At 37.7% G+C, this 20,286-nt stretch overlaps 1 protein-coding gene across 1 annotated transcript in view; it reads left to right on the top strand.

Annotated features, from left to right (window-relative positions):
• The first annotated feature begins 1,629 nt into the window (after positions 1-1,629).
• Ptprd (protein tyrosine phosphatase receptor type D) overlaps positions 1,630-20,286 on the top strand; it is a 380,695-nt gene continuing 362,038 nt past the window's right edge. The window contains exon 1 of the mRNA XM_071600638.1: positions 1,630-1,701. Coding sequence (XP_071456739.1) covers positions 1,638-1,701 — 64 coding nt within the window. The 5' untranslated portion in view covers positions 1,630-1,637. The remainder of the gene's footprint in view (positions 1,702-20,286) is intronic.

Here is a 20,286-nt window from a genome sequence, read left to right as displayed (position 1 = left end):
TGCCTCTTTCATTCCTACCAAGATCAACCATTACAGTCACCTGGGACCTTGGCTGTGGCCTAATAGCATTCTCTAAATTGTTCCTGATTTGGCTGTCACTTAATTGTCTCAAAATCTAGTTCCATATTGTTTCTGTGCTACAAAACATTAAACAGCCCTTTTTCTGGTTTGTTGAATAAACACCATTGGACTTAGATTCCCATCCTGGGCTTTCTGTGACCTATTTTTAAGCTGGAACCATTTTCTTTTGCCGCCTTATTGTTTTCCTAATCGATGCCTCATTCCAACTCAGTGGTTCTCAAAGTGTGGTCCCAAGACCAGTAGCATCAACATCACCCAGAAACTTGTTAGAAATGCAAATTCTGGGACCCTACCACAAACTTACTGAATCACTAACTCAGGGGTGGTGCCCAGCTCTTTGTTTTAACAAGTCACCAAAGTCATCCCATGCATGCTGGTGTTTGGGAAGCCCTCCCCAACCAGTGAGGCCATGCAGCTTGTCCAAAGTTCTTTTCCTATAGCCCTGCCTTTGCATAGCATCCAGGGATGCCCTTCCCTCACCTTATTAAAATCCTGCTTATACTCCAAGGCCCAGTTTAAGACACTGCTTTTTTCATGATGCTATTACCAAATCTTATCTTTTATGGCAGTACTTGATTTTTTTTTCTGTCACTAATCACTTATCGAATCATACTAGTCATGCTGTTAGTCTTATATTCTATGCTAATATTCATGCTGATAGTCTTATATTCCCTACTAACCCGGAATCTCAACAAGGATGAAATCTGACTCATCCTTGGATCATGAGTTAGCTTGTGCTGAGTGCCACTTCCCTTTCCTGGTGGCATGCACACAGTGGGCTCTCTAGAAAGAGTTTGAGGCTTATCTGTTTTACAGAGAAGGTTGACAAAATGAAGCCTTTGCCCAGGAGGCACATATAAAGCCTGTTAAATCAAAGAGGCTCTGCTAACTATTGTTTTGACTTGTTGAAGTCAAATTAGACTTGAATGTTGATGTGTCTTCAAGGAAGAAGCCAAATGTGCAAGTGTAAAAAATCCCAATGACTGCTATTTAGATGGAGAAGTGGAATTAGCTCTGTCATTTCACCTGGTGCCAAGAAAGCAGCTTCCATTATTCTGTCATTTCTAGACTTTTATCCTGCATGGAGGAACTTCACTGAAATCATTCATGTAGCTATGGTGTGCTTTCTTTCATGGATGTGTTCACATCATATTTCATATGAAGTGACACTTCCTCCTGAGAGGGTGCAGCCCCAAAGGTGGCATGAGCAGAGAGTGAAATTCAAGGGGGTTGGTTCCAGGATGGCCTGGAAATGGGATTGCTAGGGATCCCACATTAAATAGACCAAGTAACTGACTAATACCAGGATGTGGCAGTTACAATTTATATTGGGTGCTTCCAGTGGATTGTGTCTTTTGGGGGGGTTGTAATGGGGCAGAGGGGAAAAGAATGAGAAATCTAAGTCTTTGTGTTTTCTCCCCCCCCCCCCTTTTCTTTTCCTTTCCCTTTACAGGCTCTGAAAGGGTTCCAGCTGAAATCTCAGACCGGACAGACTTGCTGCAGCTTCAGAGGCAGTGAATCCAAGCTGCCAGCACACGCTGCTGCCAAGTTGCAGGATGGTGCACGTAGCCAGGCCACTGTTGCTGCTCCTCGCCTTCTTCCTTCGCGCGGATGCTGAGAGTAAGCCATTCTCCTCTTCTCTAGGGGGCTGTGACCATAATGATGGGTTTTGTTTGCAGTTGGCACCAGGCTCAGGGCCTCTGAATACATTTCCTTTGGAAGTAAACCCTGACACACTGTGGGATCCTCCTTGGCAACCAGCCAGCCTTTGAAAAGCATTATTGATGTGACTTCCTTACCATTTCCTCTCCCCTTTAATGCCCCCCTTTTTTTGTGTGCAACTAACTGCTCCTACTGTTTATTTTTATTATTATTATTTTTATATCCCTTACTAACCTGGTGGTAAAGATATTAGGAGGCCAATGATAAAACTCAAAGGGAGTCTAGCCAGTTGGCGGTGCCAATAAGTAAACGTTGTTCAGACCCATTAGAAATTTCTTTACTTGTATGGATATTTCTATGTTTAGAAAAATGCACAATGTCACATTGAGCCCAATTAAACTTCCAGGCCCCTTGTAGCTGTCACAGCAGCTGTTCTAATGTACTGTTTCCGACAGCTGTCGTCGAGTACAATATTCAAACAAATCAAGCAGAACTGACAACTCGGTGGCTGGATGGAGGGTCTAGAAGTGTGAGGCGAATTCTGTGGAGTTTAGACTCCAAAGTTTGGATTTCTGGAATCAATTTTATGAAACTGGGATTGTGGTTAATTAGCTTGCCAGTTAATGAGAAGATCATATCTCCTTCACAATTAGGCAATCATTAGGTCTACCTTGTTTACATGTATTTCTTTTCCACACTGTCCTGTGGCTTTGGAGGAGAGAGTTCTGGGACAAGGCATGTCTCCGGCTTGTCTTCCCTGATGAATCGGGTTCCTTGATAGTGGTTGATCCCGTAGGTGGCTTACCCATTCCTGTTGGGAATCCCCTGGTACAGGGAAAATGTATAACATCTGCAGTCATTAACTTTTCCCTCCACTCACTGTCCCATTGAGATTAAATTTGATTCATATTGAGGCTTTTCCAAGACAAGGATCCTATGTCATCTAGGCCCCTTTGTATTAATTGCATTTTGACAAGAATTCTCTCAATAGCAACCAATGGCTTCATTTAAATAGGGGCCCTATTTTTCTAAAGAGATCTTTGAGGAGTGAAAGAAATTACGCTATTAATCAGATACATATGGAACACGCATGTTTTAAGTATAGCATTCTTTGGTTAATAATGTATATAGTCTCCTAATTAGCACTTGGGAGTGTGGGTTTAAGGTGAAGCCAAGGAATTTCAAGTACAATGCCAGGAAATAATTAACTGGGAAAAGACCCAAATGTAAGACACTCTTGTTATTTTAAAACCATTTATGTCAAACCTTATTCTAAAGTTGGAGCATAAATTTAGTTTATTAGAGAGAAATTGGGCATATAGCTTTATTTATTTATTTTGTTTTGGCTAAAGTGCAAGAGTTAGTTGTTTCACCATTGTTAAATTCTGGCAAAAGCATATTAAGACCCTGGGAACCAACTTTAATGTCAGATCGCAGCTAGAGATTTTCTTGAAGTTATTAGATATAATTATTGTATATCCATGAAGCTATCCTTCCGTGAAGTAATAATATTCTTCTACTGAGTAGCTATGCTTTTGCTTAATTCTCTGGTGGAAATTGGCAGATAGATATCAAGAGTTTGGGAATAAGTAGTGTTGAAACTGCATTTTTTTTTTTTTAGTAGATGGACGCAATATCTTTATTTTTATTTGTTGTTTTTTTTTTTTTATGTGGTGCTGAGGATTGAACCCAAGCCCTCATGCCTGAGAGGCAAGCGCTCTACCACTGAGCTACAACCCCAGCCCTGAAACTGCATTTTTAAAAGCCACTTGTCTCCTCTTCCTGGTTCTCCTTTCTCTCCTTCTCTCCTTCATTACAATTCCTGTGTGCTTTTCTTGCAAAACAAATCATGAAAACACTTGTTGAGCAATTTTTCGTTAAATTAAGATATTTGCATAATGGAATCCAAAGGTTCTGAATTTGCAGTGTTGTGGGCAGAAACTTTTACCCTCCTATCCTTTATTACTGTCTCTTAAAAAAAAAAAAGTTAGGGGGTGTGTTAAATTTTTCCAAAAGCCTCTCTGAATACAGGACAGAGCCGAGTACTTGTAAGGCATCTGTAACTTAATGTTTGATTTGAAGTAGAGAGTTGTGTTCTGTTTTTTTCTTCTCCATGTTAACAAGGACTGGACTATATTGGTCTATCAGTGGCAAGACTCCAGATTGCTTCTGTGTAATACAGAAAGTTCATCCAATAATATTGTCTTTTAAGGCTGTAAACTCCTCTACTGCTCTAGTTCAGTTTAATCCAACAAGCATTTATCTAGACTACAATATTTTGCAGGCTGAGTTGATAGAATCTGAACAGGGTTTATCCTTGCATTCCAGAGGTACAGAATCTGGTAGGCCAAGGAGATGTGAAACTACTCGAATCATTCTGATTCAAAGGAAGTTTTGGTAAGGGTCATAAAGGGAAACATTAAAATACAGAAATAATCTATGGTTTATTGTAAAAATAAGTACTTCACAATATTTCTGATTAATTCAAAATACTAGGTCAAAATTTTCCATGCTATATATTTATGTGGTATTAGCTTTCAACCACAATATGTTATGTCACTTGAAGAAGAAACCATGTCCTTTCACCTTCCCATTGCAGCTAGAAAGAGTGGATGGGCTTTCACTTTGCCAGATCAATTTGATTAGTTTTGCCCATGTCTTTTAGCCTTGATTATATTTTCTCTTCAGCAGGTTCATTTGGCATTGTTGGATAGCATATGTATTTTCAAGATACTTGGCAAAGAGGAAATTTAGCCATAATTTTTTAGATGCATTTTAAAAGAAGATGGAATATCCATCAATAGTCTACTAGAGGTACAAGAAAGCACATGATAGAGTCAGAGATATGACTGTAGTCATATTTTAAGAATGTTTAAACAACAATTGGATTCAGATTATAACCCATTAAATTGTGTCATTGCCTTTTCTTAAAACATTGAAACAAGTTTAAAAAAATAAAAGATTTAAGTAGTGCTGAAGAGAGCGATTGATTTCTTCACCATCACACAAAGATGGTATTTTTCAGACTTTCATGGGTTTGTTTCCTTGTATCCAGTCCTATTTGTTTTTCCTTTTGACACCACTATGTGTTGTACTGATCCAAGGGATCACGAGTTAATACTTCAAAATTTTACAGTGACTTGTTGCAGCCTTTGGAGAATTCTAAAGTTTTTCCTCCTTTGAAAAAAGATGACTATTTGTGAATGGGGAATGGAAAGAAGCCACTCTAGTTTGCCATGTTGATTTAATGTAAACAACTCATTTTGAAATAATAATTAAATCCAAAGAGGCTAGGAGTCAAGATTACAATCTGCCAGTCTGCTGTGTAGAAGGCCGTAGCAACATGCTAGGTGTGATGTTCCATTAAGTAGAAGAGCTTTTTTTTTGGGGGGGGGGCTCAAACCTAGGTTGAAAAATTGTGATAATATCCCTTTAGCAGAAAATTATAGTCTTTGCCATTGCCGATTTAAAATGTCCCACAGGTCTCCACTATTATTTTAAAAGGTTAGGTGTGTGTATGTGTGTGTGTGTGTGTGTGTGTGTATTATTTCTTTTCACTCCTATGTCTTGAGTGCTCCAGATGATTTTGCTTGTAACTTCCTGAATGAACATTTGCAGTGTAGAGCTGTGGTGTGAGGGAAGAATCCAGCATGATTTCTGTTGAAAGCTCATGATGGACCAGCAGTTTTCTGCTTTAGATGGTGGTCTGAGGTCAGCTCTTGGTAATGTGCATGCAAACTAAAGGTGAATTTAGACTGTTTATCAGTGAGATTCTGAGGTGAATCATTTTTGTTTTGACCCAATTTTCATAAAAGTTTCTGGTGGTTTTATTTCATACATACCTTAGTTTGCTATTCATCATTCTTTTTTTTTTTTTTTTTAAATATAAGATGCAGACTGAGAAGCTGCCATTTGTGTCTTTGTTAGAGTTTCAAATCACTTATATCTTCCTGTTGCACCCTAGAGTTTACACTTTGACCATGATGATTGGACCTCAGTCTTTATCAGCTATCTGTTAGAATAGTAAATCTTTATAGTTTAAGTCTTCAAATGGTTTAGTGCATCTGCTTCTGTTGTTTTTAGTGATTTTTCCATCTCAGATGGTAAATGTACCCTCATTTTCCTTGTTTACTGTTGAAGAACCTTATTGTACTCACTAATTTTTACAATATTTGTCTTATATGAATGCAGTAAGCCTCTTTCTCTCTGTTACTATAGCACTATATCCTGTGGAATTTCATTTTTTTTGGACATAAGAGAATATAGCCCAGCACTTATTCTGTAGGGTAACCATTTCTATCCTGTATTTCCTGATGGGGTAGTGTGTGAGCTCTGAAACCAAAATCTGATTTTGGATTCTGCCTGTCATTTTGGCATATTGTATACTTTGTCTCAGTTTACCTATTTTTAGAATGTGTGTAATGGAGATAATGAAATAATAAAGATGGGATAGCATAATACCTGCTCTTATTTTTGTAGAAAATTACCGAGTTAAAGCAAAATACTTAGGTCAGTAGATGGCACATGGTAGATGTTTAATAAACTTTAGGTATTGATATACCATTAATCAAAATTATCCAGGAAGAATTTTTATTGAGCATTTGAATTAGGGACTGTGCTAAAATTCTATTATTTCACCTAGAGGTGATAAAAAATTGGGTGTTTGATTAGCAAGGCTTTCTTGGGCAAGTGAAAGTTGCCAGCTTGTTTGTCTATAAAGTATCTTCCATACATAAGTGATTCTTATAAACCCTTGCCCTCAAGAATTAAATTGAAGATCAGAAGGAGAATATGAAACACAGCTGCTTTATTCAATCTTTACAAAAAAGCTCATCTCTTAGAATGACCAGTTGAAATTAATTTGGATTGAATAGACTGGATGATGAAAAATGTTCCATCCATCCACTGCTCTGTTGCTTCTTGCAGTGCATTTTCTCAAGCTGCCTAGAGGAAAGAGTAGAGAAATGTACTTAAGCAAATGCAGTTATATGACCAGATGGAGATGAACATTGTGAGGAAGAGAGTGAGGGTGAGTGTTCATTGATGTGGCCAGGAGTTATTTCAGAGGGGAAAAAAACCCATCTTTTTAAAGGACAAGGAAAAGGATGTAATTGATGGGCAAAGCAAATTAATGTCTTTTGCAGTTTTGAGAAGTTAGTGAGGTTTCTTCCAAAATGAAATTAAGAATGGAAAGAATGCCCTTCTCATGTCATTGAAATGTACACCTTCCAGCAGGCAGGGTCAGTTCCCACCAGGAATATTCATAACTCATTAAAAATCCTTTGGTTTTTGTTTTAGTTTATTCTCTCTTCCACTCCCCAAACATTTAACCATCCTTTAAAAGGTAATTTGCTTGGGATGATGAAAATGTTCCCAAGTTAGATTGGGGTGATATTAACTAATTGAGTGTAACACTATGAAATACTATTGAGTTGTACACTTTAAATGGACAAAATTACAGTTTGTGAATTGTATCTCAGTTAAGTGTAAGAAATGGTAGATTGCTGTTTACTCCAGTTATTTAGCTAGAGTCCTTTTGGTATATGCAACCTGAAGGTAATGTTTGTTGGTTTCTTTGGGTCAGGGAGAAGAAAATGTGCTCATTTAGTAGAGCAAGAAGAAAGCCCATTCATTTACCATGTTTATCATTATTAACCTTTTTTTTTTTTTGAATTGACAGAGGTGTGGTGAAATAAAAATGTTGCTTCTCCTTTTTCTCTCCTCCCCTCATTTTAAAGTAGCTAAATTAGCAACCTCCAGCTGTCTGAAGCAAGGAAAATATTCCAGCTATTTTACTGATCCTTTAGCTCCATTGTGGAGTTTCTGTGACTTTCCGAATTAATTGCTCCCAGCAGAACTGTAGCTACCTAGTAAGGTTAGGAATATGTCACAAAATCAACACATGTGTGTACTTCAAAGCATTTTATTGAGTGTAGTGGGACTCACTTAAAAAAAAAATCCAAAGTATGACATATTTGTTATCTCTGATCTCTATTTGTGATGAGGGCCCTAAGCTTGAGGGATGGAACAATATCTAAAATATTTGTGAGCTAGTTCTTATTTTTATAGCCTACTGGTATTTGATTCTAGTATTCTATCATTTCCTAATTTCTTTGCCTTCTCATTTTTTTAGTTTGTTTAACTTTTCTCACTTAGCTGATGTTTAACTGATCTATTTTACATAATCTTGATTTGTCTGGGAGTTGCCTATCCTCCTGCTCACGTGAATGTGTTTCAGTTAATTCAAAAATTCCAAGTCAGTGACCATCTTGGAACAAAGAGTCTCAAAGAAAACTTCCGAGGATTGGGTAGAAAAGCTACTTTAGAACCAACTCTGACCAATGATTTTGTATTTTTTCTTTTTATCACTTTACATTATTTTTATTTGCTCTTTCACCAAACTACTGTGTATGTGTGTGTGCACATGTGTGTGCACTTACTATGTGGAAAACTTTGAGCAAAGTGATAGAGGTATAAAATTTTGGAAGTGTGCTTCTTCTCCAGCATAATCTGTCTTAATAATCCATAGGTCATGTTTTAGGATGCTCTCAAGCAATCTTCTCAGACATTTTTTTTTTTTCTTTTTCTACTTTTTGGACCGGGAATGAAACCCAGGGCCTGAATCATTGCAGGCAAATGCTCAACCCCTGAGCCACATCCCTAGCTCTATTCTCTACTCTGTCTTCAGGTAGGAAATAGTATGTGGGAATATGGATCCTGAAGCAGTGTTTATGTTCGGACCTCACCTTTACTGGCTAGTGGCTCTGACTATGGGCAGGTTACCAATTTCAATGGGTCTTTAATCTGTTCAGTAAGAATAAAAATAATACATTCTCCATGTGGTTACCATACAGATTAAATAAAAAAATTTCTTGTATAGCATTTTGAATAAGAGGACTAAGTATTCACTAAATGTTGTTGTTATATATTTTTTTTCTCATCAGCTTGCATCATTTCCATTTGAAGCATCTATGTTTAGATCTTTATTGGCATTTATTATTTGATTAACTTCATAAGTTGAACAGAATGTTTCAAAAGTGTAGATATGTTTCATTACATACATTTATGATTCCAAAGGACATTTACTGATTGGATCATTCATATATTTCATAGCCCCTTTAATAAATGTTTATTAGACACATTTTCTGTGCCAAGCATTAAGTTAGCTACAAGGGAAACACTGCTGAGAAAAAGAGATATGATCCCCAGCCCTAGAAAGCTTATAAATTCCAGTGGGATACACATATTTAACATTAATTCTAAAATGTTGTATTTTCTAGCTATGACAAGTGTTACAAGGGATGAAAAAATAGGCAGCAAAGTGCCTCATCTGTTCTAAGGAGTAAAAAAGGTTTCCTGAGGGAGTGATTCATTTATTTTTGGAAATAAGTTTAGACTTAAAGGAAGTTACAAAAATTGCACAGGAATTTCCCATGTAGCCTTCACCCATATATTACATAATCACAGTACATGATCTAAACCAGGAAGTCAACGTCAGCATAATACCAATATTAACACTGACATTATTTAGATTCTGCCACTTTTTATGCGCACTTCTTTTATTTTAAGGTGTATACCTCATTTAAGTTGATCATATGCATAGCTCTGAGTGTATGATTTTTGAGCTATTATCTGATGATGAAGAAGTTAACTAATTACCTGATTGGCATAAGCTATTGGGACCAAAGGAAGAATATGCTCATATACCCTAGAAGGCTGATCAAGTATATTCTGTGGACCAGAAGAAGAAGAAAAGAAAAAGGTGGCTGGATCTCAAACCCTGAGGAGAAATAATTCAAATAAGACTAGTCTGGTAGGTAGGTAGATGAAGACTTACCAATGCCAGGCCTCAGGCATCTTGTTCATGATCTTGTTTTCTATGCTCATTTATTTTTATTGTCTTATTTTTAATCTATAATAGAAAGACATTTGTATTTTTTAAAGATGATCCATGGGGCATAAGGGTGGAGAAATACTTTGATGTGACTTTTCCAAGTGGCCTTGAGATCTGTTAAAGGCTGGTTGGCTGCTATGGAGAAGATGTGGTACAAGGGCGGAGGGTGGTGGAGGTTAGGGAAGATAAACTGCTTTGATGCTTTAAAAGCAATTTTAATTGACTTTTATGAATATTGCATTTCCCTGAAATATGAAGCACCAACATATTGTTATAATTTGGAGTAAAACAGAAAACCAAGCTAAGAGAACTGAATCTATACATGATACAAGTGATCTTCATTTAATCTGATAATTAATCTTTTTCTTGGGGCAAGGGGTTCTGAGGATTGAACTCTAGGATACTTTATCACTGAGTTACATCCCCAGCTCTTTTTATTTTTTTATTTTGAGACAAGGTCCTGCTGAATCGCACAGGCTGACCTTGCACTTGCAACCCACCTGTCTGCCACCCTCATTACTGGGATTATAAGTGTGTATCACTGTGCTGGGCGAAATCTTTTGTTTTGAATATCTGTCATTTCCCTCCAGTATATCTCTTCATTCCTTCTTGTAATCTCATATTTTGATTGCCGAGTTCAGTTAGTTTTATTTAAGCTTATCTTTATGTCAATGTCTGTTAAAATTGTGGAATCCAGTATCAATTTAAAATTGTGAATGAAGTTAAGTACCTTACTACAAAAGATATTTCAGTTTAATTTATTCTCTAACAGAAGTTTTAAATTCTCACTATGACTTGAGGTGGGTTTTGCAAAACTATAACATAGTCTGAGACAATCATTTACTATAACTACAGGTTTTAGATTGGACTTTAAAAATATACTAAGTGGGGCTAGGGATGTGGCTCAAGTGGTAGTGCGCTCGCCTGGCATGCATTCAGCCCGGGTTCGATCCTCAGCACCACATACAAACAAAGATGTTGTGTCCGCCAAAAACTTAAAAAAAAAAAAAATAAATAATTCTCTCTCTCTCTCTCTAAATATATATATATATATATATATATATATATATATATATATATATACACACACACACACACACACACACACACACTAAGTGCTTATATCTTCAAGTTAATAAAACAGCACACAATACGTTAATTTCAGAAGTCCAGAAAAGTATAACGGACCTCTTAAACTACATTTCCGTAGATTTTCTTTTCTTTCTTAGTTTTTTGTTCTTGTTAAATAGATATTGAAGATGTATATGAATGAGTGAAAAATAAAGTTATGGTTTATCACTAAAATGGTCAAAACTTTAAGGTGTAGTGATTTCAGATTGATACAAAGAAAAACCCCTCTCATGTATGTATTTATCTTTTTTTTTTTTGGTGCTGGGGACTGAACCCAAGGCAAGCACTTTACCAACTGAGCTATATTCCCAGCCCCAATATCATTTTACTTTAAAAAAATTTTTTTTTTAGTTGCAGCTGGACACAATATCTTTATTTTATTTATATGTGGTGCTGAGGATTGAACCCACACTGCACACATGCTAGGCTGAGCCACAACCACAGCCCCAATATCATTTTAATTTTAGTGAAAACATTTAAAAGTGAAAATATTTCATTCAGAAGGTGCCAACAATCAGATCTAGGTTCCATTAACGCAGAATTAGTTGGAGTTCTGAAGGTGGAGGGAAGCAGCAGGACATGGTTATGGGCAGAAAAGATGTGAATGGTTAGGAGAGAAATGCAGGAGGATCGTAAAACAGGGACATGACAGGAGAGTAAGGAGGGCAGCTGGGACAGGGATGGGACTCTCTGCTTTTGTGTGCAGGAAGGTGTTGCTGAGTGAGATTGACATTAGCTGACTGATGGCCAGCTGTGAGAAAGTGAATTGCAGAGGTCCCAGGACAGCAAAGATCCTCCTGCATAGTAAAGCACAACTTAAGGCCCAGAATCCTGAAGCACAACAGGTGAGGACAGCCAGGTGGCAGAGGCAGGGAGGGGCCTTATCCCATGTCCCTGGAGGGGTTTGGATTGCTGGGCTAGGTTTTAGGTAGGTATGTAGGGAGACAGATATATTCTTGGAATATTTATTTGTGAAACTGGAGTTGGGTACTACTTTTCTTCACTGGAACAAAAATTATTTCCACAATTGTTCATTGGAAGTTTGGTACAATCTTCTGATCATGTTATATAAACTCATTATCTAAACAGCTTAGCTGAAATTTCCTTTGTACCAGCCAATATGGACTTGGAACACTAAAGCATTCTTTAACAAAAGGAAAAAATATCTGCTTTTAGTTCTTTATCTCTGGCTAGTTTTGTTTTCCTTTTAAAGCAGATGATAGTTTTACATTGGAAACATGTAATTAAGTCTATACTTCCCTTCATCAATATCCATTGCTGGAGAGGACTAAGGAGGGTACATTTGTAAAGCAAGGCTGTAATTGGAGGGTGATGGCCAACATAGAATTGCAGAGAAGAAAGGGGATTTAATAGGTCTTTTCTCTATATGCTTCCACTTAGTCAAAATTATAGCAATAGAATTCCTAAGTGATTTCTATGTTGTAATCCCTAGATAGATGAAAGCTTTTTAATAAAATTTTTTTTTCTGTCTTCCATTTGGGGAAAAAAACCACCTTTATTGCTTACATGATTCAACATATTTGGATTTAGTGTTAAGCTCGATGGGAATGTAGAGTAATACATAAAATGATTATTAAACTATAACTTAAATGATTCTCCAAAATAGCACATAGTATTAGCAACCACACTTGGCTTAAATTCTGCCTTCTCTGCTTACCTAGAGCAAGTTTCTGGATTCTTCTGACCCTTTGAGGTTTTGCTCTTTGCTCCTGAAGGTTCCTTCGAGGTTTAAAAAGTTCCTTCTGAGGGCTGGGTGCTCAGAGGGCTGATTCACAGGTATTTAGTAAAGGTTCTTTCCATCCATGCAGTATACATATGGTAATATCTGACATATGCACAAATCAACTTTCTAGCATTTTCACCTATTGAGATGATTTTTAGATGAAGGAATTAAGCAGTAGAAACCTAGGAGGTGCAGTGAATAAAGCAAAACACAACCGCATGGTAGATTAGTATTATAACTTCTGTGCTGCACTCCTGGTAACGGCTCTCCATGCTATGCTTGCGCCTACAGGGTAACTTCAGGTGTCTCAAGCTTACCACTTTTGACATTTTTGGGTAGATGAATTCTTTGTTGTGGGAGGCAGTCCCGTTTCCTCATGAGTAGCAGCACTTTTAGCTTCTACCCCACCACACCCTACACCCCTTTGTGACAGTCAGCTTATCTTCAGACATTGCTAAATATCCTCGGGGACACCAAAACTGGACTCAAAACTGGTTGAGAGTGGCTAATGTTGTTTGCAGAAATTTTGGAACACAACAGAATACTGCCTTTCTAAATTCTGTGTGTTTGGGAAGGAAGAAGTTTTGTTGGAAACAGGAGAAATATTTCATAAGTTCTTGAAAGCAGCACTTATTTATTTATTTATGATCTGCAGAAGCAGATTGCCTTATCTCTCCTGTCTCACTTTTGTCCTCTGGAGTATTGGATAGCAATTATAGGGTTGCTGTGGAAATTAAGTGAATTCACCAATACAAAGTGCTTAAGACTGTGTTTCAAATACAGTATGCACTAGAGACATGCTGGGCATTTGTATTATTATATTAACTGTGTGTTTTATAGTATTTTAATTTAATTTTTCATATATTATTTGATTTTAACAATAAAATCAATTTTATCCCACAGTAATGATCATGCTAATACCTTTACCTTGAATAATCATTTAAAGACTTTATATCTTTAATCTCATTTTTTTCCTGAATACTCTAAAAGAGTATCATTTTTACTTCTCAGATATAAGAAACCAAGGGTTGGAGCAGATAACCTGCTTAGAACAGAAAGATGAGTAGAAAATGGAAAACACATAGGACTCAGCTAGAGTAGGCCCATGAGCAAAATGCATAGTGGCCAGAGGCACTGACAGAGGGCCCGAGTGATGCTCCCTGGGTATGTGGCCCCAGAATCATCAGGACCCTCATGATTGTCATAATGGGGACTCATGGAGGAAAAGTTACAGCATATGTGCAATTCATATACTATGTGAGAATGAGAGAAGCCTTGAATAACTACTGTATAATTTCACTTAAAAGAAAAAAAATCACTTTTAATTTTGGAAAATTTTAAATTCTGTGCAATTAGAATTTTATGATAAAATGATTTTGATTTTTCATTAGGCTTCCTTGTTGCTATTTTCTGTTCATTTGATTATAATAATCGTGATGTCACCATCTTTATCATCATGGTATAAAGGATTGGAAATCCTGGCGGAAATATTTCATAGGCCCTCTCATCAGGGTGAAATCAGATTGCCCTCCCCTGACAGTGTGAGAGCTTTGACTTACTTGGATCAATAATCGAATGGTGCAGAAGTGACACCACACCTGTTCTGGCCCTTATAATTACCTGAAACACCTGGTGAGTATTTTTTTTTGCCACCAAATGAAGTCCCTACCAGGAGCACACTCTCAGATCTGGAGTTTTTTATTCTTCCTTCTCTGGAGCTATAAGACAGGGATGTTCTGTATGACACACATTTAAATACAGTCCCTTTTTGAGTAAATGCACACATTAATATGCTCAGTTTGGGCCCTGCTTAGGACTGACCGACCATCTGAAAGCCTTTTGACCAGAGGTCTGTAATGATTTTCTGAAAAGACCCATTTGATAGGTATTTTTTAGGTCTCTGCAGCAATTTTGTTATTACATCAAGAAAGCAGCCATCTAATCCATAAATAATGTGTGTGACTGCCCTATTTTATAACATGTGCAGTCGGTCAGGTATAGTCTGAGGGTCACATTTGATGACCTTACTCAGTATAGCTTCTTACCTGGCAGGAGGTAGGGGTTATCAGCAGAGGGCCTTATTTATCCTGGTAAGATTAGTTAAGGGAAAGACAGGAGCTTGGTAAGCTTATTTTAGCACTTTGCTTTGTTAGTACTATTTATTGGGAGCAGATTAATTAGAAGAAAGAAGTTCAAGGAGCACATCTCTTGATAAACAAAGATTTTTAATAGTGCTTAACTTTTAGAATTTATGCATAAAAATCTTTGAATGTTACTGCGCTTCGTCTTTGGGGGGTGCTTCAGGTATTCGGCTGCTGGTGCCACTTCAAATTGCAAACTCCTGAAAAATGAATAATTTACGAGCTGTGGGATAGTTTTTGTTGCACCATGCTCATGACATTTGGAGCTACGAACATCTTAAATAGAGAGAAAAAAAAATGCTGTAAAGTGTTACATTTGCAGGGAATGCTGTAAGGAAATAGTTTGTAATCATGGGTATCGAAGCCTGATATTGGTTTCATAAAGGCAAGCGAGAGAAGAAACATCATGGTGAATTTGATCGCATCATGGGTCCTTCTGGTATAGATGTACTCTGTACCATGTCAGTGCTTATAAATTCAAAGCAAAAGAAAACCCTAACGAGAAAGCACCATTGATCCCCTAGCAAATGCTCAGATGTAACGCTTATGCTCCATCATGTCAGCAAATTGAAAAGCACTTGTGGGGTGTGTGGTGGGGCGGAGGTGGTTTGCTGTTTCTTGCAATTGGAATCCCTGACTCACAAGGGGAAATTTAAAGAACCAACTATTGTCAGTTTGTCCTGGCAGCTGGTATAAGAAGGCACAAGTTTCTGCAAATGTAGGACGGGCATAACTATATTCTCATAAGGATTGAGGTTGTTTAGAATTGTGTGAAGAAGGAGGACTAATTAGATTAAACAAAAATCTTGGCTGAGAATGAAGGAAAATGACTAATGGTTAAGTCTATTCAACTATGGAGTAAAATCTCAAGGGAAAGAGTGAGAGCCCCACAGCGTGAATCATTTGCAGTAGGCAGCAGAAACCACCGTAGAGAACTTCTGTTTCTGAAATAATCAAAACTACATCAGCAAAGGGATATAAAAAGATCATTTAGCAATTGCAAAACACATAATTCTTTTTTTTTTCATTTTAATTGTTCTGATTTGGAGTGAGAGATGGACACAGGAGGGGTATTATGACAAATATAATAAAACAATTACTTGTATTCTGGGATCTATTTTCTCTAGAGAATTTGCAGCTTAACAAATGAATCTGACACCACCATTGGGCAGGGAATAAATTGGCTCACTTCTCTTCGGTGTGTTTACTCAGGCCACTAGACTCCTCTTTGAAGGCTAAAAGAAGCTTTCACAGTTATTCAAAATCACTAACAATTTTTTAGCCCAAATTGCTTTCTGGTTTTCCAGCTTCCCCAGTATTCCCCTCCTGTTCCCTTCTGACCTTTACAGCTTTGGCTTCCCACATCTCCCCTACTCTTCCAAGGCTATCCTTTCCTGCCATCTTTGTTCACTCCTGCTCAGTGCTCACTAGGTCTTAGGCATGTGGAGTTTAAGGAAAATGGAGTTAAATCATGGCTTAGAATCTTAGTGGAGGCAATGAAGAGAAAATTCTATACGGAGAATTAAGTGCCTTGGTAGATCCATGGGTGTTGCCAGCAGCAGGTCCTTGTTGGAATTTAGAGACAGTGCTAAAGTTGTGGTGGAGACAGATTGTGGAGGGCATTTCTTCAAAGCTAAGGAGTTTGGAGCATGCTTGGTAGATCGATCAGTGATTCAACCTGAAGATACATTGAAATCAGTTGTGGATAATCAGATGGAAGAGCTTTACAATCACTAGTTGTATACATACCTAGATACCACCCTCACCAATTAAATCAAAATATGTGAAGAGAAGGACCAAGCTTAGATAATTTTGAAAGTGCATCCTTCTTTCCATTCTCAAGTGCAGCCCAGCATTACCAACTTCTGGGGAAAGTCAGTGAAAACTTTTACACTGGGAAGTGATGTGGCCCAATGTGCACTTCCAGTGTGTCATTGACAGCTGTGCGGGAGATAAATTTGAGGGTAGGAGACCAGTTTAGAGACTGCTGTAAAATCAAATAGTCATAGAAGTCTGAGCTGGTGTTATGGGTATGGAATAGAGAAGGGTGATATACAAACCTTGTCCTGGAGGTGAATCTGCCGAATTTTAGGGTGGGTGGAAAATACTGCATGCGTCCTAGGAGGAACAGCCAGAGAGGGTGAGAAGTAGCTAGGGAAGAACAAACTTCCTTTTATATTTCTCATCCCCTCCTGCCCCTCCCCCAACACACCTGATACCTGTTAATGTCTTTCATTTCTCTCCTAGAAGTTATTGCAGTTGCCTGAAATTATTGTTTTCCATATTCAGGGCAAATATATTTATTCCTCTTGTAAAATGCCTGCTTTCTCCTTTCCTGTCCCAATACTGAGCCTTGAATGCAATCAGGGGTAGCAAATTCAGATTCCATGTTGACCAGACAAGTAAAATTCATTCATGGAACAGGCAAGTTCAGTCCTTTGGAAAGTTTGTGCTGGATATCATAAGGGAAGCAACTATCCATCCTCTTCTTGCCATTGGGATGCATTATCCTGATTTTCTGATTTTCCTCAAAAAGCTTGAAATCTAAATTAGTATGAACACCGTCTCTAATTTTTAGATATTGTTTTGAATTAGAACCCTTAAGTGACAATACTGAGGCCAAAGGAAATACAACTTTGGGATGAATCTCCTCTAGAAGTACACATTTTCAGTCTCTATGTAGGTGGGGCCTTTGTAGAAATTTGTGGAATTGAAATGAATAAAATTTCCCAATTCCAGCAGTTGCCAGCTCTTTCAGTGGTTGACAATAGCAGAAAATATAACAAAGCAGCAGAAGCAAACATTTGGGATGCATCTGTGTGTGGAAAGAGAATGGATTCCATTACCTGGTTTTTCACACTAAGATATAAAGTAGGGCATATTCAGTGCACTTTAACTGCAAATAAAGATACTTCTGGTGAGTGTGAATTTGGACTGATGAATGATTCATTCAAATCCTTATAGGTTGTAACAAAGTTTAAAGACCTCAGGTGGCCACGTGGCCCATGGCTGGGGCAGAGGCTCACTCTTTCCTCCTGGTTAGATCTGTCCCCTGGAGTCAAGTTAGTTTGGTTCTGGAGCTGGTTTTCTCTGGCAGGGGGCACTGCTAGGGCTACACAGTAGGAAGCCTCTGAACATTTAAGGCTAAAGAGCAGTTAAGAGTTGTTCAGCCATTGAATTAGCATTTCAAAGCCTGGTGCTCAGAAGGGCACTGCCCAAGTGAGCTGCTGGGTGAAAGCACAGAAACATACTCATACATTAATGTCTGGGTAATAAGATGTATCTGTGAAAATGACTTTTCAACTGCCTGAAGATTTGGTGCTAAAACTTTTTATCTTACACACACACACACACACACACACACACACACTATTGAATCCAGAGATGCTCTACCACTGAGCCACATTTTATCTTGAGAAAAGGCCTCACCAAGTTCTGAGGGTTTGGCTAAGTTGCAGAGGCTGACCTCGAATTTGCAATCCTCCTGCCTCAGCCTCCTGAACCTCTGGGATTAGAGGCATTTACTACCATGCCTGGCAAAACCTGTTTTTCATTTTGATGGAATTCTCTCTAGAATGAACCTTGCACTTCTGAATATAAACAGGCTAAATGAAACATGATTGCTGTTTGAACATTGGGATGATTCTCGTTAGGATATTTGTGTTAGGTGGAGATGTCCTGAAGAATTATCGTGGTATGTACTGGGCCAGACTGCTGCGTTATTATCATGTTTTATAATTTCTAGTCAGAAGAAGTGATGTGGTGGAAAAAGCATTAGCTTTCAAACAAACAAACAAACAAACAAACAAAAACCACCTGAGTTCAAAATCTGTCTTTTGCTATTTACTGTAAGGGAGGTCTTGGGCCTGCTTATTAACCGCTTAGCACAATATTTCATGGAGCATATTCTTTGTAGTTTATTGTTGGTGCTGGGAATATGAATAAGAGGCAGCTATGTGGGGCCTGTGGGCTTTCATAGTTTCCAGCTAACCTTAGATTGCTCATCTGTAAACAGGGATAAGAGACTTATCCTATAGTTGTTTCGTGAGAATTAGCTGTAATAATTGTTCAAGGTACCTGGCAGAGATTAAAGGCTCTTAATTGGTAGACATAGGTGCAGGATTTGCTTCTGGCCCTTCTAAATTGTATCCTTAAAATTGCACAAAGCTATTTTTGTCCAGAGATCTTTTTTACATTCATATTATTATTCACAGATGTTTTTAAGTTTCTGAAAGTCTAGGTTCCTTTCCTTTCTCCTTTCCAAACCATACAATACATGGTTCATAAGTAGTTTATGCGTTTCCAAGATATTCTTTCCATTTTCGCACTTTAAGGAAGACTTTACATTCCTATGCTGCACAGCTGCCCTCCAAACAAACAAAACCAAAAAATGGCAAAGAGTGATTAGAATAATACCAGCAGAGAGTTTTTAATGAAACATTCAGATTTTAATGTTATTCTTAATTAAATACAGTTGCACAAACAATGTGGTGGTACATACCTGTAATCCCAGAGGGTCTGGAGGCTGAGACCAGAGGATGGCAAGTTCGAGGCCAACCTCCACAGTTTAGCAAGGTCCTAAGCAATTTAGCCAGACCCTGTCTCAAAATAAAAAAATAAAAATGGCTGTGGATCTAGTTCAGTGATCGAGTACCCACTGGATGCTATCCCCAGTACTGGAAAACAAAAAACCCAACCCAAACCAGTCACACAATTGATAAAAATCAAAACAAAGCATGTTATAGAAATGACAAATATAGATCTTTTTTTTGATAATGATTTTTAAAATTTAGACTAAGAAAATATTGTTAACTGTAGGCTATCTTTAGCATGACTGTATTCAGCCCAAACGCTATTTACTCTAATTGCTTAGGACAGCTCCTTCCCCAGCATCTGCAGTATACTTACGTGCTACATTTCTGAGGCACTTAGATTTCATTTGTCATGGTCTGCATCATCTTTCCCTGCCCCCACTTCTTGGTTGATTTTTTTTTTTAATTTACGTACAATAAATCCATTTTCTTGGTGGTGTACAGTTCTGTAGGATTTGACAGATGCATGGAGTTATGTGTCCACCATTACAATTATGTATAGCAGTTCCTTCACTCCAGCAACTCACTGATGCTGCTTCAGTCTGTGGTCTTTTGTGTCCAGCTTCTTACTTAAAATGCATTTAAGATTCATCCATGTGGTTGCATGCTTCAGTAGAGTTGTTGGAATAGCACTGCATTGTATAGATATCACATTTTGTTAATTCATTTTGGTTGTTTCAACTATTTGTCAATTATGAATGAAGTTACAAGAAGCACTCATGGACTGGAAAAAAAATATATTTTATCAGTCTCTGGTGCAGTGGTCCTAGAAACTTTTCAAATTACAAATGCAGATGCCAGGAGCCCCCACTTTGAACCAGTTGAATCAGAATGTCTGTGGATAGGCCTGGCTAATGGATTCATAAGGGCTCCCTAGGTGCTTCTCTTGCACATTCAGGTTGTGTTATTGCTTGGGGACTTGTGATCTTTGTATTTTTGGTAAATAAGCCCTCTAAAAATTTTTTAAAATTATTTTTACTTGGCAAGGTTTAGTAATTATACTTAGGTAATAAAGATTATGCTTCAAATTAGTTGTTTCTC

Source organism: Marmota flaviventris, chromosome 13, assembly GCF_047511675.1.
Source record: "Marmota flaviventris isolate mMarFla1 chromosome 13, mMarFla1.hap1, whole genome shotgun sequence".
Classification (NCBI taxonomy): domain Eukaryota; kingdom Metazoa; phylum Chordata; class Mammalia; order Rodentia; family Sciuridae; genus Marmota; species Marmota flaviventris.
The sequence above is the reverse complement of the archived record's forward strand: the minus strand, read 5'-3'. Positions and strand labels throughout refer to the sequence as shown.